General features: G+C 41.5%; 1 protein-coding gene across 1 annotated transcript; it reads left to right on the top strand.

Annotated features, from left to right (window-relative positions):
• The first annotated feature begins 154 nt into the window (after positions 1-154).
• On the top strand, positions 155-25,049 carry dennd6a (DENN/MADD domain containing 6A). The gene is made up of 20 exons (XM_072666467.1): positions 155-460; positions 3,216-3,254; positions 3,370-3,412; positions 11,984-12,096; positions 12,758-12,838; positions 14,684-14,789; positions 15,006-15,085; positions 15,178-15,237; positions 15,343-15,398; positions 16,622-16,744; positions 18,761-18,856; positions 20,522-20,616; positions 20,859-20,924; positions 21,486-21,550; positions 21,634-21,723; positions 22,895-22,948; positions 23,062-23,171; positions 23,408-23,510; positions 23,613-23,687; positions 24,595-25,049. The coding sequence occupies exons 1-20, from the start codon at positions 233-235 to the stop codon at positions 24,724-24,726; spliced, it is 1,815 nt and encodes a 604-aa protein (XP_072522568.1). The 5' UTR covers positions 155-232; the 3' UTR covers positions 24,727-25,049.
• The last annotated feature ends 670 nt before the right edge of the window (positions 25,050-25,719 follow it).

Raw genomic sequence — 25,719 nt, 5'->3', positions numbered from 1 at the left:
TTACGTGATCTACAAACTATACACAAGGCGTCAACCCGGAACACGATGTTATGAAGATCAGCTAATTCTGCGCACATCGCTGTGTGAAATCTACGCTGCTGCGTTACCCGCGTTACGCGGACGTAGCGCAGCCACCGTCTTGAATACGGGAATACGACCCGCGGCGTTAGTTGGCTAAGTTAGTTTAGCCATCGAAGTTGAGGCGAGCGAAGAGTCATTTCGGTCTTCGGCCATGGCCTTGCGAGGGTCGGAGGAGGTGGAGGAGCAAATGGAAGAAGCCGAGCAGACCGAGGACCGGGAGCTGAAAGTGTCTCCGGCGGAGGAAATGCCTGCCGACGGGCCTGGAGAAGATGAGCCGGAGCAGCAGCAGCAGCTGCTGCTGCCGTGGGACCGATTCTCCGCCTGGCTGCACTGCATCTGTGTGGTCGGGTTCGACCTGGAGCTCGGGCAGGCGGTGGAGGTGCTCATATTTAGCTTATAATGGAGTTATTGTCTTCATATATTATACAGGTGGTCGTGATCAATAGTCAGGATCGTCTTCAGTGGCCTGGATACAAGTCCAGGTCCAGAAAGTGAAAATCCGCTCCAGGATTTTGTCACAGCTGCCTGTGCAGCTCTGCTGCAGGTCGGCTGCCCTGGCCGTTGGAGCCCTGGAAACCGTGGGGCGGATTTCTGCCTTCTGGACCTGGATTTACCACCACTGTCAACAGCTAGCTAAAGCTAGCTAGCTCGTTAGATAACCTAGCTAGCTAGCTAACTTGCAAACAGTTAATAGACATGTGAGCACAGGAGTTAGACAGCTAGCTGGTTGTTTAGTTTCTGTTATTAAAAATGTCGGTGTTAATGTGTAATAACTGCAATAATGATTAGTTCGGTAAAACGACTAATACTGTCTTTTAGCATAGCCTTCTGTCTGTTAGCTTAGCTGGGTTAGCTTAGCTGGGTTAGCTAGCCAAAACAAACACACACAAACGTTACTTTCTCTATTAGAGGAACGTTAGATCTAGCATATATGTCTATATTATATGTATGTTCTAGATATAATGGCTACTTTCTCTATTAGAGGTACGTTAGATCTAGCATATGTGTCTATATTATATGTATGTTCTAGATATAATGGCTACTTTCTCTATTAGAGGTACGTTAGATCTAGCATATATGTCTATATTATATGTATGTTCTAGATATAATGGCTACTTTCTCTATTAGAGGAACGTTAGATCTAGCATATGTGTCTATTATATGTATGTTCTAGATATAATGGCTACTTTCTCTATTATAGGAACGTTAGATCTAGCATATATGTCTATTATATGTATGTTGTAGATATAATGGCTACTTTCTCTATTAGAGGAACGTTAGATCTAGCATATGTGTCTATTATATGTATGTTCTAGATATAATGGCTACTTTCTCTATTAGAGGTACGTTAGATCTAGCATATGTGTCTATATTATATGTATGTTCTAGATATAATGGCTACTTTCTCTATTAGAGGTACGTTAGATCTAGCATATGTGTCTATTATATGTATGTTGTAGATATAATGGCTACTTTCTCTATTAGAGGAACGTTAGATCTAGCATATGTGTCTATTATATGTATGTTCTAGATATAATGGCTACTTTCTCTATTAGAGGTACGTTAGATCTAGCATATGTGTCTATTATATGTATGTTGTAGATATAATGGCTACTTTCTCTATTAGAGGAACGTTAGATCTAGCATATGTGTCTATTATATGTATGTTCTAGATATAATGGCTACTTTCTCTATTAGAGGTACGTTAGATCTAGCATATGTGTCTATATTATATGTATGTTCTAGATATAATGGCTACTTTCTCTATTAGAGGTACGTTAGATCTAGCATATGTGTCTATATTATATGTATGTTCTAGATATAATGGCTACTTTCTCTATTAGAGGTACGTTAGATCTAGCATATGTGTCTATTATATGTATGTTCTAGATATAATGGCTACTTTCTCTATTATAGGAACGTTAGATCTAGCATATATGTCTATTATATGTATGTTCTAGATATAATGGCTACTTTCTCTATTAGAGGTACGTTAGATCTAGCGTATGTATTTTGAGACTCAGCTCAGTCCTAACCTTAATCTTAGGAGCTAAAAGGAAAGCTTTAGTTAATGTTGTTGAATAAAAGCTTTTGGGTCAGACAGATGTGTCTAAATTGGACTGTTTTGCAGTTGTCAAGAAGGAAACCCTTGCTGCCCAAAAAGGCCACTACTGCTGGACCGATGAATCTTGAGTCTTGCCCTGATGTTTCTGTCAGCATGGGGTCTCTTTCTGATGGTAGACTCATGCCATTTTACACCAGCTGTGGCAAGAGCTACCTGTGGATCCCCTGACCGTCTGCTCTTGAGCTAGACTTGCTTGGACGGCCTGTCCTGGCTGTGTTGGAATTCCACTTTCCGTGTTCAGCTGTGTGTTTATATAGACATTTGTATATACGACAGAGGAGAGTCAAGACTTACCATGGCTTGCATTGGTCAGAGCTCGCTAGGCCCTGCAGTTCTGCTTGGGTTCCAGATGTTAACTCGTTTTGAGTCAATTCTAGGTTCATCTGGTCATCACACAGCTCTCACACACGTTTCTATACAACACTGAGGAGAGTCGGCACTTTATTTGAGCTATATTTGAGGCCTGTTTAGTTCAGTGGTAAATGTAGGAACTAGTTAAAAGCCACCACCCAAACATATAAGAGACTGACAAATGAGGTTTGGACCTACTACAGGTCATTAGTATGTATTGAAGTGGAAGACTGTATGATTTCTATACAGTCGGTGAAAGAATCAGGGGTCCTGAGGTTTAATTCCTGATTATAAATGACTAGTTTAAAGCTACAGAACTATGGATTACCCAGGTAGCTTCATACTTGCAATAAATCCGTGTTTGGTTTTGAAAGCTAAACAGTGCCGCCGTTAGTCAACAGAGTCTCAGTGCTCTCCGTTGTAAGCCCTGGAGATCTAGTGTTCGTCACAGGTTGCAGATTTCCCTGCTCAAACATGCCAACTAACCTGCTAATGAACCGGGGAGTTGTTGAATCAGGTGCGCTTGAGCAGGGAAATCCCCCAAACGTGTTGGGCACCGGCCCTCCAGGAAAGGAGTTTATGATCCAGGTCTGTATTTTCAAGTATGACAACCCACACAGCAAGAGTTTTCATGATCTTTAAAATTTGTCTTTTGTAGGTTATATACCCTCATCACTCGAAGCTCACAGAGAAAGAGGTAGGAACCATTTCTCTCCCTTACAGTCGCATCAAACCGGGCAGTCTGTGTATTGCTACACCCGTGATTGGCTTGTCAAAGACCGCTGTTCTGTTCCTTTCCCATTTTTTTTTAGAAAACCAGCATCTGCTATTTGTCCTTCCCAGACTCCAACTCGGGTAAGCGAAATGTTTCTTCTGAGGACTGTGGACTTGTTTGGTTGAAGTTCTGTCCTTCTAAATGTGCTCCTGCCTCACTGCTGACTGTCCTAGATTTAATTAATCGAGATTTGCGAGGGGGTCTCATAAATGTCTACAATGCCAAACTCACAGTAATTGCCTGTGCCTGCATCCACCTGGCCTGCCAGTGGTCTAATTGGGAGGTTCCTGTGTCCACTGATGTCAAACACATATATAGACTAGTGACTCTTGAGTCACTAGTTGGGACAATGGTCCTCAAAAACTGCTCTATCTTTATTTCATGCCAGTTCTGGCTTGTTTATTGTTTACTTCTCATTTTGTCTGCATTGTCCTGCCCCAACTGCTACCAGAGAGCCAGCTCTGTGGTTACACGCAGCTCACAGTTTGGAGTATTTGGAGGCCTCTGTGATCCTCTGTGAGTTATGCTTACCCAACTTCTCTTTGTCACAGTGCAGATATGCGGGCGTGCATCTACACAATAGTATAGTTCAGCCTCTACTGGTCATCAGGGAGGCTCATCACATGGCCTACACTCTTGCACTTCGCAGACATGTCAGTACTACCGGTAGTAGGAATGTCACAATACCACAAATTTGGTAGCTGGTACCAAATACTACTACAGTTCTTCAAATCTTAAACCCAGTTTCGATACCATGACAAAAAAAAGACCAATAATATTAATATATTAAAATATATAGAGAAATAAACACTGCTTCAAGCCTGCATTTTTGTAAGGCCTAGAATTGAGCTAAAATGCAGGAGTTCATTGTATTGATAAAATTGACAAGAATATTTGTAGTGGGTTCCGTGTAATACCTGAGACAAGACAACCATGTTCACCTTAGTGTTTAACCCATCCGTGCAGTAAACACACACACACACACACACGCTATTGAGCAAATGTGCACACACAGTGTAGTTAATAATAATAAAAATCGAAGCTCTCTGAGAGCAGCGAGGCAGAGCAGCCCCTTTCTGATAGTGGCATCAACAGCGTCTTCCTTCGTTAGAGGTAGAATCCTCGTGCTGAGCAGTTCAGCTCCTGTCTGTCGCTCAAAAACGCCAGAAACAGCAAAACAGGATTTAAATCAGAAACAGTAAATCAGGAAATCTGATATTTAGTGAGTAAACATGTTGATTTTGGACACTTTTGAAACTCAAAACGGTCAGTTTACCCTTCAGCTGTGTCTGTCTGCCTGTTTATGGGTGATCCCCAATGACGCACCTCCTCCTAGCACTTTTTTGGCAGCTCCAGTACCCTTTTAAAACAAGTACAGGCAGTGTTTTTTGGTATCATCTTGGCACCGTTACATAGATACCGGTAGTGGTAAAACTATATATCACTGTTTATGCAAATCATACTAATCAGTTATAAAATATTCTTGCTGTTATGAGAAGTTTCTAATATCTCTGGCTTGTTGGTTGACTACTGAACGAGCCGAATGGAGAATCATTAGATCATGGTTTTCCTGGCAAGTTCAGATTTCCGTACACTCCACCGGCAAATGCATTCATTAATTATTATTTATAAAAGCAGCTCAGTGAATCAGTCGAGTGTGGACAGGTGGCTGAATGATCAGGGCATCCTGAAAACAAATCATTTACCCATGAATCATTAACTTTATTGTCATTTAACAGAAATTACATTGGTAATATAATACATTTGCCTGACTATTGTTGTAATATCCAAGCCGGAAGTGGAGCAGATGTAAGCAAATCAGTCAATCAGTTTATTACTCCTAATAGTAGGATTTATTGCAGTGATAAGCTGCTAGAAGACAGTTGCTTAGGAAATGTGAAATGTGATTAAATATCCCCATCCAATTCATCAGATCATCCTCCCTCCTAGATCTATTATTGAACAGTGGAAGCGTTTTAAGAGCCACAGAGAGCAACCCATCCACCGAGTGTCGGACCACATAAAGTTACAGAGTGGGGTCAGGGCCGAGTGCTGAGCTCAGAGCATAGTGCTGAAAAGCCTCCAACGCTCTGCTGACTCAATAACTGCAGAGCTCCAGACCTGCTGCTGTTAGAGCTGCGTTCACATGTAGTGTGTAATAGAGGCCTTCAGGCTTCATGGTGGATGTAATAGTATCAGAGTCCAGTGATCTGTACAGTACATCTGTGTTATCACATGTTTGTTTATCAGGCCAGCTGATTGTGTGGCATTAGGTACAGAGCTGCCTTTACAGTTGTGGATCAGCATTTAGCAAATTGACTGCGTTTCCTTTCCACTTATCTTCAGAGAAGGTCGGTAATGCTGTTATTGACACAGCGTGCAGCCTTTGTATGCCTTATCCTCCCAAGTGTGTGCTATTTATAATGAATGGTGGTGGTGGTGGGGGGGTGCTGCTCAGTCATGATTCCTGCAGTGGGGATTCAGAAGTGCAGCACAATACACTGTCCATTTTATGCTAGAATGTCCAGACCTACATTAGTGTGTAGTTTGTGTGGTGTAGTATTAGTATGAATAATAGGCAGTTATTAATTGAGTAAATATACATACTGCCTGTGTCAGCAGTAGTGTATTTGTGTAGTGGGTAGTGTACTGTTGAGCCCAGCCTCATTAATGAATAGCTGCTGCTCTCTGAGTAAACCCTACGTTGTAGTGTTCCCCAGCCTCCCCCCGGTCATATCGATCCTCCTCTCGTCTTACTGAAATATGATAATAGAGCTTTCCTGGGGGTGCTCTCTTCTGTTACAGGTCGTGTTTTGGACTTGATGAGATGATGGGAAGCTAAGACGGAGAAATGGTTAAACACACGGGCTAGTTTTTTAAACATCATGATGGGCCAGTTTTTTTTTTTAGTTGTGCAGGGCCGTAGTCCAGTATCCTTCATTTTGGCATAGGTGATTACTGAAACCGTGGCCCTCAAACACTGTGTTGGTCTGCTTCAAATTTAAATCCTACATAGCCACAAAGCTGTAAAATGGGCGAAGCCAAAACTGTTGCCTAATTTTTAATACATGATGCACCCAGTCGAGTAGCGCAAGCCTTTTAAGGGTGAATACCCTTAGGGTGGCTACCTCGGGAGGATATAGAGGTGAGGCTAAAAGCTAACACTAGACCAGCTGGCGAAGGGTGGCGGGCTGACTGGAGGAAGCACCACTGTGTGTGCAAGGCTAAAAGCTAACCCAGCCAACCAGCTACAGTCTATTTAGAGCGTTAGCCGTGCCATGCTGATCCAGTAAGACTACAAGAAGTCAGCTACTGTGAACTGTTGTGGTGATATCAACCAACCAACCAATCAGAGCAGAGCTCAGCTTGCTTCTTTGTTGTTAGCCCCTCCCCATGAGCCCACTATAAAAGTCTGAGCCAAAATAACAGGGTGGTAAATAGGCTTGTAAAATTGCATCTGAGCATTTTGCATTTTTTCACTTTTTAACATTTATATAATTTTTTAAACAACCTAAAATACTAAGTAAGTGTTCAGTGACGTTCCTGTATATTTGAGACTGGAGTGTAAGATCACTTACATTTATGCATTTTAAGCCACAGTTACAACCAATGAAAACATAGACAGCGCAGTGTCTCTCAAAATTGAATCAAACACAGGTCTAGCGCCTCTGCTGGCTGATGTGTATGATGTGTAGCTCCACCCATCTCCATGTGTTTCAACCCCCCCCCCCCCCAAGAAATAGGGGGTTTTACTGTGATTGACAGCCTGGGAGACCCTTTTTGTTTATTACATGGGGCAGCTGAGTTGTACTGGAACTTGCATGAGCTGGACAAACTGGGAATCCAGGTCTGCTTTGCGCCGTAAGCTCAGTGAAGGTGGTCTGAGACACGCTTGCTATGGGAGAAGGTGACGTGCGGTAACAACAGTGTTACTTGTAAAGGATGAATATGTGTTATGATCGTGTTTGTTGCATAAAACCACCCATTTTCAGTAGGCTTCAGGCAGTCCATGTGGATTATGGGCCTTCTCAGGCTCTATTTGCTGTTTAAAAGGTGTATTCCTTTCTGCTGTAAAAGCCAAACTGCTTCCCTGGTTCCAATTTCCTCTCACGTTTCCTCGGTCGAGCGTCCAGTGGGAGTCGTCGGCCTGTGTGGGCCTGGAAGGACATATGGAAACGCTAGCGCACGTTAGCTCCGCCGCTAGCACGCTGTCGTGGGTGAGGCAGCACGCTTATGTCGTTGGAAAGGCATGCGGGTCGCCATGGCAACTGAGTTCTTGCCACCAGTGGGTCTGAAGAAGTGTGCCTCTGTGCTGCTGTGACACATTACCCTCCTCTCGCTTCTCGCACCGATACGGAGTCCGAGTCTGAGCAGAGGGCGCGAGAGGGCAGCCAGAAGCGAGCGCTCTCCTCTTATGGGTTCAAGATGTGTAATACGTCTGACTCAGGCAGGCGGTGATGTCTCATAGGTTTGTGGGCCATGGGCACAAGTTGTTTTTCCTTTCTCGAAAGCGTGAAAGCTGTGACCGATTTTGTACTGCCTCAACTGAACTGAACTGTACTGAACAGAGCAGCGGCGTTGTAAGGATGACTCAGGATGCATAATCTCAGTTTCTGGGGTCGTAAGTGTAGAATATTGTGTGTTCAGTTTAGACCAAATTCAGACTACGCTACTGGGAGAGAAACTGGAGGTAGGACTAGCTTGACGGGGGGGAGTCCTATTCAAGCTAATGAGAAACTGCAGTCCAGTGCATTATGTAGTATTAGATAAAGAAGGGCAATATATCATACAGTTATCATACAAATATCATACAGTTCTAATGAGACTAGAAATGTCCTAATTAAGGTTTTTACCTCCTGACCTAATATCAAATATGTCACTCACTTTGTGGTAACCACTCAAAAACATGCCTTCTATATAGTTCATATAGTCACAGAGTGCATGCAGCCCTCTAGCATAGCCTACAAGTTTACCCTAGCACAAGCTAGTGAACACTGCACTGCACTAGGAGTCAAAATGCAAGCACCAGCACCCTGCCAGTCTGTGGCGTTAGATTTAGTTGCTACACCTGGCTCGTCCTCACTAGCCTAGAGGTGGTTTTGCTTTGAAAACTTAAAGTAATTTACAGTTTAGGTGAAATAGAGCTTGGATTTGTTAAGATATTTAAACATGCATAAAGTAAAATAATAAAACTTTGAACCTTTAAAGATGACAATAAATAACATGAAATAAAAATATAGTACATTCATATTGAATTGTAATTTAATGTTTAGTATATTGCACTGTATTTCTATTATTTTTACTTGAATGCTTCAGTTTTAAGTAAATAAGTTGAACAAGCTAGCACAATGCAAGACTTTTACAAACACATTTTGAAGGTTGAAAAGTATTGTCTAATTATTGTTATTGGCGGAATCACAGAAAATATCGAGATATGCGTTTTTGTCAATATCGCACACCCCTACTACTACTACTACTATATATATATATATTAAAATACTGATATTTAAAATTAATAAAATGAATTCTTTTTGCCAATTACCCAACCTGTACATCCCCCCCCCCCCACCCCCCACACCCTCACACGCTATGCTCCAGATAGTAGTGAGGTTAAAGACCAACACACGCCCCCTCTGACACGTGCGCACCAAGCAAGCGCCTCTGATCATAATGACAGTGCCTTATTCCGCTGGATATTAAAGACATTTTCACAATAAACAATATTAATCACAGTACAGGTGTTCACAGACTAAATACACCAGTAGCAACATTCTTAAAGACTACTATTCAGATACCCCCCCCTTACTGAGTACAGTGATTATTATTCACCATCTGCTGCTCTTCATCTAATTCCTCCAGTCTAATCACACTGTCTGTAATAAATTCTGCATTTGATCATTTGGTTGTTTATTAAGCACTAATGCTTAATAATAATGCTTAGAAAATCATATTATGTATCACGATAAAATATGGTCATATTGCCCAGCTCTAGCTACTGCACACTGGTTCATTGTTTGTGCTCCAGAGGGTCTTATTCTGTTGGCTGTACTTCTCTACAGGGACTGTAGAGATCTGCGTCAGCAATGGATGTGCAAAGGAGCTGAATGCATTCCTTAGAAGGGGTGTCCATAAACATTTGGACAGTGTACGTTGATTGGTCCGGCATGAATAATCCAGTTAACTCCACTTCTCTGTAGTGCTTCTTTCTCCTGATGTAACACTCATACTGTCCTTGTTTTTCTGTTACTTGGTTTCCGTCGCAAGGACTCAGCATTTCTTCAGTCAGTCAGTCACTCAGGCAAGCAAGAAGTGTGTGTGGTGTGTTTGTGTGGTGTACACACTCGAAAACGAACCCTCTTGGGCCTCTAAACAGCAGGCTGCGTAGCACACGGTTGCTATAGCCAGGGCTGAGGATTGTTTATAGATGACTTCTTAACAGACATAACTGTAGATGGGTGTTGCGTAGGAAGCTGCTCTCCCTGTCCTAGCTGCATCCAATAGGATTAGACTGCCAGCGTTGTGTAAATGCTTCTTTTTATAGCCCCCCCCCCAACACACACACACACACACACACACACACACACACAAAGTGTCGTGGAAAGAGTTAACCAGGAAGATGAGGTAATCCATCCGTCACGCCCTGAAGACTGACCCAGTAATCCCTCCCTACACACACAGACACAGCTACCCTTCTCTCCACTGTTTGCCTACACACCAGTTCATCTCAGAATAGAACGCCATTCAGCAGGAGTAGGAGAACATCATTGGCAGAACAGAAGAACCACCTACAGCTCCGAGCTGCAGAACAGCAGAAGGAATGGACCTGGAATCTGAACGTCTCTCTGAGAGCAAGGCTAAAACCCAAGCCTGTGTTTGTAAAGACTCTCAGAACGCTGATTGCTGAAGTATGACCACATTCCGGCCTTGTTTTTGCCGTTCTTGGTGAGCAAGTCAGACCCCAGGTCAGCACTCCTACTCTGAGGTGCCTCATGAACTGTGGTTCTGGAATGTAGGCGTGGCGCTGGAGGGAGGAGCTGCTCTCTCGCCTGGCTCAGCTTTGACCCCAAACCGAAGATGTTGGTGTTTTGTTGGCGTGTGCTTTATTGCATTTCTCAGCTTATTGGCAGCTTATTGAAGGGGTTCTCAGCAATATGACGCACCGTAATTGCGAGGCATGTACATGCAATTACTGTCTCTGATATTGACAGTTTAGCTTGATGGTAGTTACTGAATAATTTATAACCATTACTCGATAGGATTGTGTTGGCAGATGTTTTGCCTTGTAATAATTGAGGCATAATTAGGACCAATTTTTCATCCATTGTAGTTGCATCTTGCTACATCCCCACCCAACACTGTGACTGTAATCATATAATGGTTATACAGCCGTTTTTTGATTCTCACCGCAGTTATCATCAGTGTTCTGTGTGTAGTGTCTAGGACACTGCAAAGTAGCATATTGATTTAAGCTGGCCACAGGTTGGGGGCACTGTGGTGCTCACTGATTGATGATGTTTTGCGTTTTGGAAAACGATGCCGCCATAGTTGCAAGTTAGGGACATGCTGGGTTCAAGTTAAGGGGAAAGTTGGTCATTCTCTTCTTTACAAGTTCCCTGACGGTATGACTATTAAAAAAATGGAAATGTCCCCAAACCCTACCAGCACAAAGTCATTTCAGTTGAGACTGGACGTCTGCTAATGAGACATTTTTGTGAAGTCCCCAGATGTTTAGCTTGCCTAAATGGTTTGTGGTACGTAGTCCTGATCTCAGTTCTGTAATTTTAACAAATACTAATATTTTTCTTGTTAGAACAGTGGACACTACCGCCACCATGTTTAAAAGAGCCTACTACATACAGTACTGTGCAGAGGTTTTAGGCACCTAAGCAAGTTACTTTACTATACTTAAACTATTCACTATTCTGCTTGTAGTAACTCAATATCCCATAAAAACAGATGCAGGTAAACATAAATCCAGTGAAAAGCAACTAGAGCTTCTCATTCTGAAGAAAGTAGGTAAGAGCTTGTGAGCTAGTCTGAAGAACAGAGCTTCCAGGTTCCAGGTTTCTCCTGGACGCCTCCAGTCCAGCCATCATCCATTCCATCAATTTACCATCATTAAGCACCGATTTATCAACCCAGGTGTTTGAGCAGAACCAGATAAGCTGCTTTCTATTTCTGTAAACTAATGTAAAAATATGTTCACAGTGTTGTATGTCAGTTGCCGGGTGGCCTGCAAAGCCCCCACAATTCAGACAGTGCGTCTGACTGCTCTAATGCATGTTAAACCTTATGTATTACGCTGGAGACGTGTAGTCTCTGTCCACACAGCATGATGTTATCTTTGTTGATCTTGGGCTGTACTTGTCTCATTTTCATAGTTTACTACACTACTATCTCTCAAACAATCTTAATGTCCCATGTTCAAGCAAATGCACAAGCGCTTTGTTTATGAACTCTCCTTCTGTGTATGTTACAAATATCACAGGCGATGGGAGATAAGCTGCGTTATAAATAGCCAGAAAAGCAGGTCGATGTATGTGCATGGTAAAAAGGGAAAACTCTTCAGCTGTGCCTGTTTGAGCTGCGGCATTCCGCAGATGTTTGTGTCTGACGACTCTGTGTTTCCCGTTTCCCCTTCCTGCTCTCAGGTTGCCTTGGGGACACGCAGTTCTGCTTCCGTTTCCGGCAAGCGCCAGGCAGGAAGTCGTCGCTCGGATGTTTTCTGGACCACTTTGACAGAGATGCGCCCGTCTGCCTCAAGGTCAGGAAGCGGAGGAAGCCAAAATGGTTCTGCGAAAACACACACATGCACCCAAAACAGCCTATAACAATTTACATTAAGGTGCAGTTTAGTGGAGGGCAGTATTCAGACTGTTAAGAAGGCTAATGTCAATGGGGGGGGGCAATGGGGGTTGATCCTGAATCGATTCTGAATCAAATGGCAAGAAACGATTCCGTAAATGTCACCTGAAAAGGTTGTGATCAGCCAATGGAGTGGATTACATACTCCATGGTGCTGCCACTATGATCCTAGGACATTAGTTCAAATCCTGGGTCATGCTGCTTGCCATCAGCAGTCAGAGTCAGAGAGGGCAGTTGGCCTTGCTTTCTCAGGGATGGGTTGATGGCGTTTCCTCCCCACATCACCCCTATGAGCACATTGGCTACCTAGCATTGCTGCATGCTGGGGTAGGAGGAGACGTGCTAGTCTTGGGGCCATTGCAAGTGATCGGGGGAATTCACATGAATGGGGAATAGGGATTGGCCAATTGGGTAGAAAAATGGCAAATGCTAGACACTAAACCTCATGTCTGAGTACTTTGTCTCATTTCTCGTTAAACCCTTTAATAGATCAACATATTTTAAATGTATGTGACTTTTTTTTTTTATTTTTTATTTTTTATTTTTTTTACGCTTTATAGAAAGACCAGGGTCACTTCTACGGTTATGTCTACTTCAGACAGGTCCGAGACAAGTCGTTAAAGAGGGGCTACTTTCAGAAGGTAAGTTAATATTTTAGTTTTATTTAATTAATTAATTCATTATTGGCCAGTATGTGGAATTCAGTCTCTCTCTCTCTCTCTCTATCTATATATATATATATATATATATATATATATATATATATATATATATATATATATATATATATATATATATATAATAGGACACTGATAATGCCACTTCCGCTCATCCTGACTGTATTGGATGGAGCTCCATTACTTCAGATAATGCAGCTCCATTACTACTTCACTGCTGCTCCACAGCCCAATGCTCACACTTGTCCTAGGCCATAGTGACCATATGCTCATGGATGGGTGCTCCAGATCGCCCTGTTCTGTAGGTCATAGCATTTCAATGAAAAAGAAGGGGTGTCTAACACCATATTGGATGTAACATTAGAGTAACTGTCAAACCAACAATTAACACAACTTTAAATGCTAGGTGGTCCCCGGACTTCTTATGGGTGGTACAAGCGTTCACATTTCCTAGCATAGTCAAGTTACAGTTAAGCTGCATTAAAGCTACTGTAAAACACAGGGGCCGCCAACCCCCTCCGTCAGACTTGACTCATCATGTTTGGTTCCCTGACAGTTTTGCAGTTTATACCCTTGAGAAACCAGAATCTGCCAGAAGCAAAGCTCTGAGTGGAGCAAGTCTCGACACTGTGTAGAAGTGCCACGTCGCTGCTTTTCATCACTGTCAATTCTCTCCAGATTAAGACCACTAGGAGTAGGAGTGCGCTTCCAGTCCATCACAGGTGAAGGTTATTCACAACCTGAAAATAGAACCACTGAGAGTAGAGGGAGCACCGGGGGTTCTCGAGGAGTTTGCGATTCTATTTCTTCTGGAAGATCTCGTCATATGAGTCACAATAATAATTAGTTTTCCTACTATGAGGTCTCCGCAGTAGTGTAAGCGGTTGTTATGTAACCTTCAGGCTGAGATCAGTAGTTCAGATTAGGATAAACCACAAGCAGAGGAATTCACATGTCAATTAAAACATGGCTGGGCTTGATATGAGCAGACAGAACTCTGCTTATTTTTCCCAGGTTTCATTTTGGGCTACAAACATTTTCCTTGCAGACTCTTACTGTGTTGAACAAAACGGACAGTTGTGCATTATTAATTAATTATTGACTAATTAAAAAATTATTGATGTAATTTATCACAATCAAAAAAAAAAAAATTCAAAATATGCTTGTGATAGCCGATTTTCCACACTTTGTTTATGTGCGTATGTGATTAAAATATATATATATTATTATAATAATTATTATTATCATTTTCTTTATTTATTCATTTATTTTGGTATTTATTTTTGTTAAAAATAAATACCAATATCAATAAATACCCCCCCATTAAAAGTTAGTTATTTTTTCCATGACTTGGGTGGGTATGTAGCTTTTTATAAATTCCAGTACCTATTGTTTTTTGTTTGTTTTTGCTTTATTTATTTATTTTTTTTTTTTTTTTTTAATTTATTTTTAGCAATAGCTTTTTTTTTTAGCAACATCGGGTGTGGGATTTTATTTGTTATATTTTATTTGATTATTTTGGTGGGTAGAATAGTTTTTAATTTGCAATGCCTATTAATAGGTGGTTTTGTGTTTTTTTATATGTTTATTTATTTACTCATTGTTAGCAATAGCTGTTGATTTATTTGCATTTATAGGGGAATTTATTTTGGATATTATTGTCATTATATATTAATAATAATAATAACAATAATAATAATAATAATTATTATTATTGTTATTATTTTAGTTATTGCCCCTTCAGTTCCAAGATTCATTTGTTGTCTGTTTACCATTTATTAATGTTGTGTGTTTGGGTGTCGACCACAGTCCCTGGTTCTCATCAGCAAGCTGCCCTATGTTACCTTCTTCCACTCGCTTCTGAAGCTCATTGCCCCAGAATATTTTGAGAAGCAGGAGCCCTGTTTAGAGGCTGGTGAGTGCAGTCAATCTGAATTTTGAGACATTTCGAGAATGAGTTCAGACTGCTGGATAGAATCCAAAATACTCCTAGTTGTCTTCTGGAGTGTGTCTGGCTAAATCCCTGCAGAGCATGAATCTACTGGCATGACCATAACATTTTAATAGAAGATTTGAGGCTTGTGTTAATAGACATGTTGCTATGCTGATACCAGTTTTCTCTTTGTAATAGCTTGCAATGATATCGACCGGTGGCCGACGCCGTCTCCAGGGAAGATATTAACCCTCCCAATCATGGGTGTGGTCATGAAGGTAAGTCCTGTGGTTTTTATGTTTATGATTATTTATATCTTTACCGTCCTCCTGTTGCACATCACTTAATTAACTCCATCTGATTTTCACAGCTGCGTATTCCTACATGTTATGACAAGCCAGGAACCTCACAGCTTGTGCAGTCCACACCGGTAAGAAGAATGTCTACACTGCCAAACCCACAAGAGTGTGACCTAGAGCTTTGCTTCAGTTGCTTTACTTCTGTATATTTGACCGTCTGCTGTTCCCCGTTACAGAGTGACAGTCTTGTATCCATCGTACTGCCTACAATCCATGAAGTGGACCTCTTCAGGTACAGCCAAGATTCCCAGTCTTATTTACACTGGCACTTGGTTAGCAATGCCTTTTCAAACTCGCCTTTAGGATCTGAAGGAACAATAAAAATAACAGCTTCTACCACCCCCTGCTGGTGGATTTGAGTATGTACAGTTTTTCTTCCTGGAAGGCTGCCACGTTGCTCTTTCCATGGCTGTGGTGTTTACACGCTGCTTGGAACCGGTTGCTGAGACACACCTGCCTCTAGAGTGAGAAACAGCTCTCAGAAATGTGCACTTAGTTAGGCAGGATAACATCGGTTATCTGACATAAGGGTGAACAATATGGCAAACCTATGATATAATCTTACAGATACTTTTTTCAAATTGTACAAATATCTATAATAATTGGGTTTCTCAGACAGAGATTAAGCCAAGTCCAGAAGAAACTTCATTCAGAATGCTGCTTAGTTTAGTAATTGGCTTAAACTGATTGAGGACAATGTCACAGTGACGACTGCCACTGCTGAAAGTAATTAAAGGTGCAACGATTTCAGTAGAGGATCCAAATTCATGGATAAATGACAAATTATTCCTAACATTTATAGTGAAATGAATCTCTTTTTTTTGCCAGTTTTCTCTGAAACCTGCACCAATCTGGGTGCAGCCTTTGAGTGTAAAAGTGGTGGGGGTACTCTTATATGACTGGGCTGATATTGTTTTGTATGCATTCAGTGCAGCTGAGCCAGTCCAATCTGTGTTGTGCATGTAAAGTTAATGTGTTGGAGATCCAAGCCTTTTGCCTGACTGTGACCGTGACTCTGTACTTTGTTAGTCTAGATTTCCATGTTGATAAAATGAGCAGGATGACTGCAGAAGAGCTATGCACTGAGAGGAGAGACACAACAGTGTGATGCATCTTTCCCCCCATGGCCTTTCTCCATCTGTTCCTTCCCTGCTGCCTCGCGTCCAGCTGAAAAACCAGGCACTTAACACGAGCAATCCGTTTTCTCAGCATCATCAGTATTCTCCACATGAAGCAGACAGGCTTAACGCTCCCGAGCCCCAAGAAAGAGTAAAAAGCTCTTCAGGCTGAAATAACGGCTCATTGGCGTGAGGAAAGGGTCGTGTCTTGTTTGTAAAGGAAATCCAGCATGAAGCATTGGGAGAGTGTAGGAACTCATTTGGTAACCAAAATGATCTCCTCTTTTCTCTCTCTCTCTCGCTCGCTCTCTCTCTCTCTCTCTCTCCTGTGCCGTAGGTGTTTCTACCCGGTATTCTTTCACATTCAGATGCTGTGGGAGCTCGTGTTGCTGGGTGAAGCACTGGTTGTCATGGCACCCTCACCAGCAGAGTCTTCCGAGACAGTCTTGGCATTGGTCAGGTGAGTTAAAGCCCATATCTGGAGAGCCTCACTAGGTATATGCACCAATCCGATACTAGGATGGTATATCAGTCCCGACACTAACAAAATAGCTAGCTGGATTGGGTATCAAATAATTAGGCCGATTCCTGCACCACCGGTATTCTGGACTTCATAACATACGGTAACATACAGACATGATGCACATACCATGACAAACAGCAGGATTTATCCTATCTAACCAGTGTGCTGCTTTCGTGGTGGGTTAAAGTGGTAGTTTGGCAAAGCAAATCAAAAACCTCTTTGATAAAAAAGAAAAAAAATTGAAGCCCAAAGTTTTCTTCTTTACTTTTGCAGCGTAGCTTCAAAGCTAACGAAGCTAGCAAGTAATAGACGTTTGCACCCCACCAGTTAGCATTGCGCAACCTGAGTCTGAACTGAGTCAGGTTGGTCAATTACCTAAAGTTCATTTGCTTATGTGCTGAATTCGAGGAATTGATCAATTGGGCCAAACGTGAAGTGTACACGTTAGCACGGATGCTGTCTTTCAGCTCATGGCGGCCTCTGTAGATCTGTTCCGTTTGCTCCTTTTAGTGCTCAGAGCTGAATCAGCTCCCCACACCCCCCTCCCATACACAGCGCTGCTATAGAGCCCTTGATCAGCCCTGTAGAGCTACTGTGAGAGTTAATGCTGAGCCAGTTCTCCTGCAGTCAGAGCTGCAACAACCAAGGAGAGCATTATTAATTTGGCAGGTCATTGCCCAACGCTACATACTCAAGCTTATTTTCCATGAGGCAGTAGGGCTGGCCGTCTTTGTGTTAGAACTTCAGCCGATCCACAGATAAAGAGTTCAACCACATTGATGATGGACACACGGCAACGGGGAATGTACCAGGAATGTCTTCGCCAGATTGCAGCTCATTTGTAGTCTGCCCGCTCACCAGATGTATTGCCGATCAGGGTATCTATGGGTCTAACTTGGACACCAGCTTTGGCAATCCAGGGGTGTGCAGGATCAACAGGCCCAGATGCAACATCTGTGGCCAAATGTGCTGCAGGATGCCATATTGAACCTGTAGGTCACCATTCCCAGCTGGAGGCGGCCCAACAGGGTACTAGTATTATAGTTGTATAGTTTTCCTTAATAAGGTTCTCCTTTTGCTTTCATATTGTAATCTCTTACATGTATCCTCTTTAGCACTTTATCTGAGCTAACTGAGAAACCCAGGCCAAAGCTACAGCTTCAGCTCAGTCAGCATTAGCACCAAGGTCAAACACATGGTTACAAGGTGCTAATCTGAGAGCAGGTGCTGCCTTTTTCATGGCTTTCCAAAACGAATTAAATTAATCTGGAAAGGATAACCTCTTTAACTGTAACTATGAATCTAAAGGGTTTGAGAAGAACAGCTCTGACCCGTTGAGGCATAGACTCCATAAGACCTCTGAATGTGTCCTTTGGGATCTGGCACCAAGACGTTAGCAGCAGATCCTTAAACTTGCATCCTGTAAGTTGAGAGGTGAGGCCTCCATGAGCGTCAGCGAGCCATGGGCAGCCATGACCCTGTCGCTGGTTCACCATATGTTCTGTCCTTGGACCACTTTTACCAGGTACTGGTCACAGAGTACCGCCTGTTGTTTTGGACATGTTCTGACCCAGTCATGACCCACCCATCTTGTGGAAATGGCTCATATCCTTATGCTTGACCATTTGGTTTTTTTTACTGCTTCCACCCAATCAAGATTCAAGAACTGACTATTCACTTGCTGTCTACTGACTGGTGCCACTGGAACCAGATAATCTGTGTGATTCTCGTCACCTCTCAACTAGTATTATATTATTGGAACTGGAAGTTATTAAATTATGGACAAATTGTGGTGGTTTTATTTATTGTTTTTACAGCTTCCCATAACTTGAAAAACTATAGATTTTAATGAGATTACCATATTCATTTTATTCACTTGATTTCTAAGTTTTGAATGGTGGTCCTACTCCATATGTATTCTGAAGAGTCTTTACCTTATTCTTGTGTTCTCAGCTGTATTGCCCCGTTGCGTTACTGCAGTGACTTCCGGCCCTACTTCACCATCCACGACAGCGAGTTTAAGGAATACACGACCCGAACACAAGCTCCGTAAGTACTCTGCCACATCTCCACACCTGCATCACGCTGCTGCTTATGAAGTTGCAGACTTGCTCTCAGAAATGGCTTAGAATGGGAGGGACTGAGTAAATGCAGATCTACGGTGGATAGATTTGAAGATTCTTAGTGGGCAACATGGAGACGCATGTTGTTGAATTTGACTTTTACAGTAACTGCACTATACATCATTGCTCAGAGAGTTGACTCGCATTGCATATAACAGTCTTCTGGAACTCACTCTGCCAGAACAATGAGACGCACTCATACGCCTCACAGCAAGCCTTGTGACTGACATTAGAGTAGAATGCCTACCATTGATGTAGTCTAACATTTGGTCTTACAAAGCCTCTATTGACTTCAGATCAGCGCGGGAATTAGTGACTTTTCAGTCCATCACAGCAGGGTATCACTGAACCACTACATGACCTGTTTCATGTATTTCTGATAGCCTATATATATATATATATATATATATATATATATATATATATATATATATATATATATATATATATATATATATATATATATATATACACACACACACAGACACGCACTATTTCATCTGTGTATATATATTTGTATTTTTATTTTTTTTGCTTATATTTCTATATTTTCATATTTTTATTTTTTTACTTAAATGTAACTTATTCTATTTTTATTTTTTTATTTTATTTTTCTTTTGCACTTTTGCACTTTACTTCATTAAGTTAAGGTTTAGTTAAGTTTAAATGTAGATCTTTATTGTATAGCTTGATGTGGGCAGACTGTCATAAAAGCATTTCACTGCAAGTTATACTGTGTATGACTATGTATGTGACAAATAAAATTTGATTTGATTTGAAATGTAAAGTTATTAATGCATATTAAGGCATTTTGACTGCACATTTATCTCGGTTTCTTAAGACTGACCTAATATACACATGAATATTGCTACTACTAATAATAATAATAACAACTATTTGTTTTATTATCATTATTAGTAGACCAATTCTATGTCCAGAATAAAAAATGAGCTGTAGGAGATTTTATTTTATTTTATTTTATTTTTTTAATATGACAGGGAGAAGATATACAATATGAAAAAAATGATATCCAGAATGCTCTGTGTTTTAAAAGTGGCAATCAAATCTCACATGCACCTGTATAATGCAGCGTATCATATGACTGTTATTGCACTGTTCCCAAAACATACTTGAAATAATACAAATAACCTTAACAATGCGTTTTATAGTGTAAAATAACATACTGTAACATTACCCTATATTGACAAAAGTATTGGGACACCTGCTCGTTTATTATTTCTTTAAAAAAAAGGGTATAAAAGTTTATCCTGCTTTTGTTGGAGTAACTGTCTGTACAGGTCAGACTTTCTACTAGATTTTGGAGTTTTGCTGTCTGCTCCTGAGAGTCCTGTTCTTACTTTTGGATACATGGACTTATTACTTTCAAACCTTTATACATGGACTAGACAAGCTGTGTGTTTGTATGGGCACATCTGTGTCAGCATATTTTTGTTTCATCACTTTATTTAGGTTTTATTAAAAATGGTGATTCTGTACTCTTTTGAAAGAGGGTGTTGGGTGTTTGTGTAAGATCGAATAAGGTATCTTGAATATATTGTTCTACAGCTTATGTGTCGATATATGTTTGCAGGCCTTCGGTCATTTTGGGCGTAACAAACCCTTTCTTTGCCAAAACTCTTCAGCATTGGCCTCACATTATCCGTATAGGGGACATGAAGCAAACAGGTACTCATACATATTTTTATCCATTGACCGAAAGCTCAGTCTTGACCATGTATGCTGACATGACTAACACAAAGTAGAAGGTAGTTGTTAGGAAATGCAATATTACCCTTCATATAAAGCTCCGTAAAGGGTGTCTGTCTGTGTGTGCTCATTGTGGGCAGTATATTTCTTATTCATGTTTTAAATACAGCTAAATATTTCATAAAACCAGTCAATGATAATGTATTTGTGACTTCCTCAAGGAGAGATGGCCAAACAGATGAAGGTGAAGAAATTAAAGAATCTAAAGACTCTGGATTCTAAACCAGGTGAGACGTAGACCAGTCTGAAGATCAGTTTGGACTATTCAGAGATGAAGCCTCCAGTTGCAACATGATCTTAAAGGACTCATATCATAAAAAAAAACAAAAAAAACAATAAGGATTTGTTTCACTTCGTTTTTTTGCTATGTAGGTTGTACATAAGATGTACATGCAAAAAACACCTGTATCTAATTCACTACATTTATGATGTCGCAACCATGCACAGATTTACAGGGAATGAGCAAAGGGCTAATTTAGCTCCAACCAGTTATAAGCAGTGTTTGAGCTGCTTTCTGAATAAGACCCAATTCAGTGCATCCAGTCAGAACAGAATAAAGGCTCTGCATATATCATTCTTTAAACCCCTAAGTAACATTTAAACAGGCTGTTTTTGAGACTGTGTCTTGTAAAAATGAAGCCAACTGTTTAAAATCTAGAAAACTACATGAGTGTCATACAGAGAAAGAGAGCTTCAGGCCAAATGTAATGGTTGTAGGCCCTTAAAATGATTGGATTGAGCTAAAGGGTGATTGTTTTTGTGACGCCAGTCTCCTCTGACCTGAACAGGTGTGTATAGCGCATACAAGCCATTCCTGAACAAAGATGAAGAAATCCTCAAGCAGCTACAGAAGGTTGGCACACGTTTTCATTTCTATCTCTTCTTTTATCAGTTTAAATGTTTTTTTACAATTCTGTTACTTTAATTCTCATCTAGGGAGTTCAGCAGAAACGCCCCTCTCCGGCCCAGAATGCCATTCTGCGGCGATATTTCTTGGAACTAACGCAGAGTTTCATCATTCCCTTGGTAGGATTTTCTTCCTTTACCACTCAAACAAAAACGGTGAAAAGCTAGTGAAAGGTATGGTGATGAATACGATGCCTATTCTACTCACAGCATCAGTTAAGAAGTAGGGCCTGAAAGCCGCCTTATAAGGGGGTCTGTGAAAATCAGATCTTTCATCTTTCCTTTTGGAATTGCTTCTTCAGTGCAGATGTGAGCTTTACTATTGGAACACGTGCATCGTATAGTCACGATCTACAAAAGTGTGGCACTTTTGGAAGGTAGGTCAAGTAACCGGACCATGTAATGCAAAACTACTGTTAAAGAAGGCGCTAATGCGCTACCACTATAGCCCAGATTTGGGAGTTCGTACATGCCGTCTGGCCATCAGTGAGTCTGAAAGACCACAATTGGTCATGTTCTCTCTGGGTCAGTAGATGGCGCGCCTCATGTTGACAGTCACAGGCGTCTGTAGTGTAGCTGGGGACCTGGTGCTTTCCTCCAACCACGTTGGCTGCTCGGCGATGCCATGTTGAAGGCAGTTCGAGAAGCAGTGGCTGCTTTGCATGTATCGGAGGTGTTAAGTCCTTACCCTCCTAGTGTCAGAAGCATAGCTAGTGGTAGGGGGAGCTACAAACCGGTGGGATAATTGCCAGTGAAAATTCATTAAAATTAAAAAAATAATATAAAAATAATAATAATGAAATATAGATATGCTATTAATTTGTAGGAAGTTTAAAATACCTTGGATTAAAAAAAGTCACTAATGTCATTGCAGTTAGAAATATGGTGACTTAAATGGAGAGCCTGGGGAGCCATGCCCACCCTACACCCAAAAAGGCCATGAATGTTGCCGTTGCTGCTGTATTTCACTACACTGCCTACACTGTATGACATTGGATAAACTAATGCAAATCATTATGAAGTAATTCCACACTTTGAATCCACATAGAACCTGACAGCTGCAGCAGTGGCACCATTAATGGCCCTTCTGGAAGGGTTATGAACAGCTTGTTTACTCAAACCGCAACATTATAAGAGGGGAAACACAAATGTCCCAAGAAAATGCCTAAAATGCTATTGCAGAAAGAAATACAGTGACTTAATAAGGTAGGGGTGACTTAAATAGCCAGCTGTTGCGTCTCTGGATGTATTGTCAGTTTTTATTTTTATTTATTTATTTATTTTTCCCCAGGAACGCTACGTGGCCAGCCTGATGCCTTTACAGAAGAGCATCTCCCCCTGGAAAGTAAGTCAGATTTTTCTTTTCACACCCTTAAGCAACCTTGAGTTCCTTTTGTGTGTTGCCACTGAATGCCTTTTTTAATATCTTCATGTCCTGTATGCTCTTTTCACTCTCAGAGTCCTCCTCAGCTGAAGCCTTTTGTTCAGGAGGAGTTCATGAAGACTCTGGAAAAGGCTGGACCTCAGCTTACCTCGCGCCTCAAAGGCGACTGGATCGGCCTTTATAGGTACAGCACATAAACGCAGCCCTCATGGTCATGCTCTCTTCAGACTGCAGAAAGTAACAGAGAAAAAATGAAAAAAAATGAAAATACTTTTTCTATATTTATTTTCCACACTCTCCATGTTCAGTTTTCTTGCAGTTTCCATACAGGGAGCCTGGCTTACTTTAGGACAGAAATCTGGGTGGGGAAAAAGTGCACATTTATTTTTAACAAGTTTGTCCACGTGGTCTCTCCTGCAGGCAGTTCCTCAAGTCTCCCAACTTCGACGGCTGGTTCAGGAACCGCAGGAAAGAGATGACTCAGAAACTTGAGGCCTTACACCTTGAGGCGCTCTGCGACGAGGTTAGAGTGTCCAAATGCAGTAAACATGTTTTGCTAAAGCAGAAGACGTGCTGTTAAAGTGCTGGTATATAAAGACTGTTGATGTGAACTCCTTTTGTGCAGGATCTCCAGTTGCGAATTCAAAAGCACACAGAAGTGGAGACGGTCGACCTTGTGCTTAAGCTGAAGGACAAACTGGTTGGTATTTATAGTCTTGTTTAATGCCTGGGTTGTTCTTTGGTTTCAGTGTGTTTTTTGTTATGGTCTCTCCCAGTTTAGTTTGGTAGGGGTTGGGCTTTTTTTTTTGTGTGTGTTTTTTTATTATTATTATTATTATTATATTTTTGGCTTTTTTCCTCCTCATGACCTGAAATTAAAGTTCAGTCAATCTTGGTGAATTATGAACAGTATAATGAAGCATGTTTAAAAAGAACAAGTCTTTCCCAAAAAAGCTTCGTAAACCAAAACCAAATGAGTTCACAGAATGTCTTTGTCGACTCCTCCCCTGAAACAGCCCCTCAAATGCTGTCCTATTCAGACCTGGACCTATAACTATTGAGATCAGTTTAATTTTGACTGAGTTTTTCTATTTTAGGCCTTAAAACTTTGGTCGGAGAAGAAAGCAGGTCAGAGGAAAGTTAATTTACATGGTGTGCTGTAAAAAGAGCGAGGTAGAGCCTCTAAGAATGGGCTGCTGTGTGACTCCCGGCTCATGTGCTCTGTCTTTTAGGTACTGAAACTGCAGGAAAAGTCGTTCTCAGGAAACGGAAAGTTGGTTTATAGTTCATTTGCGAGCAAATTTAACACTCATTCATTTCCTTTTTTTAACTAGTTAATGAAGTTGAAGAACTAGTTGGCAAAGAACTTTAGCATTGGTTTGGGAAACTCAGCCCTCTTTAGTTGTTTCAGTAGTTTTTCCCAGTTACTCGTTTCGCAGTTGTCTTACAGGTTAAAAGAAACTTACAGAAGTGTGGGGAAATCTTCAGAAATGTCTCAAAATTGAGGCTTAAAGATGCCTTTTATATAAAAGATGCTGTTATTATATATAATTTTTAAAGCATGAGTGTTTTTGCTGCATCATTCCTGTTTTCCCGCTCTGTTCCAGACGCAGGCGGAGAGAGAGCACCTGCCGGTGAGAATGGGGACCCTGGCCAAACTTCAGGCTCACATCGAGTCCGTCATCCTTTCGCTTCCAGAAGACCTGCAGGGCATCCTGCACAAGCCTGTCAGCCCCTGACCTTAACAAAAAAACACAACAGCGACAGACACTACTGCATTACCAAGCCTGAGAAAGGACGGCAGAGCTGAGGACGGTTGTTTTTGGCAGCGGGGGAGGCTTCGCACCTCCTCCTGTGAATTTTAACCGTCTCTGCTTTCAAGTGCAATTGTTTCCACAGACCTGAGTGCCCTGGAGTGGGGCAATGCTGGCGTTGCCGGAGCTCAGTGAAGACGAAATCGGTCCGATGACATTTGCCACGCACTGTATGCGAGAGAGATTGCGCTGGAAAGTGATGCACATTTACTTGTTAGCTGTAAATTAATTGGTTTCTTTAATACTGAGTGTCTCTCACTGTGTGAGTTTGGCATTGTTTTAGCATTGGCTTATCTGGTTGTGGAGAGGAACCCAGGTGGACCGAAATCATGCAAGGCTAAAATTGGTTGGGCTGGTTGATTACCAGTGGTGTTATTATGTAGGATATGCAGGTTTTCTGGCCATATGGTAGGCTCAGCCCTAAACCTATAGGCCCTACAGATTTCCACACTATAGAGAAGTTGAAGGCTTCTTTATTGGCGTCAGTATGCCGTCTCTTGGTGGTATAACACACTGGTTTAGTTCGGGTAGACCGTAATGGCCTAATGGGAGGTGCTGGGCAAGGTTGATATTTACCCCGAAGCATAGAGGGTTTCTCACACTAAGAGCGCACTTAACAGACCTGAAACAGCTTAATGAAGGACCACTAAATTGTGCTCAGTCTTCTGAAGGACTGATTGAACACTCACAAGGATTTCTGACAGTATCTGTGAAAAGTGGAACTGACTTCATACACTGACTTTAGCAAAAGGGAAAAGACAATTGCCTACAATTATGATTAATGACACAATTTAATATTATTATATTTTGTTTTCGAGGCTGTGAGGCTTCAGAATCACTGACAAGCTACACTGACCGCCTCCTTGTTTCAACACTCACTGTCCATTCTATCAGCTCCACTGCTATAGTCCATCTGTT

The sequence above is a fragment of the Salminus brasiliensis genome, chromosome 21, assembly GCF_030463535.1.
Source record: "Salminus brasiliensis chromosome 21, fSalBra1.hap2, whole genome shotgun sequence".
Taxonomy (NCBI): domain Eukaryota; kingdom Metazoa; phylum Chordata; class Actinopteri; order Characiformes; family Bryconidae; genus Salminus; species Salminus brasiliensis.
Note: the sequence above shows the minus strand (reverse complement) of the source record. Positions and strands in the feature narration are given on the sequence as shown.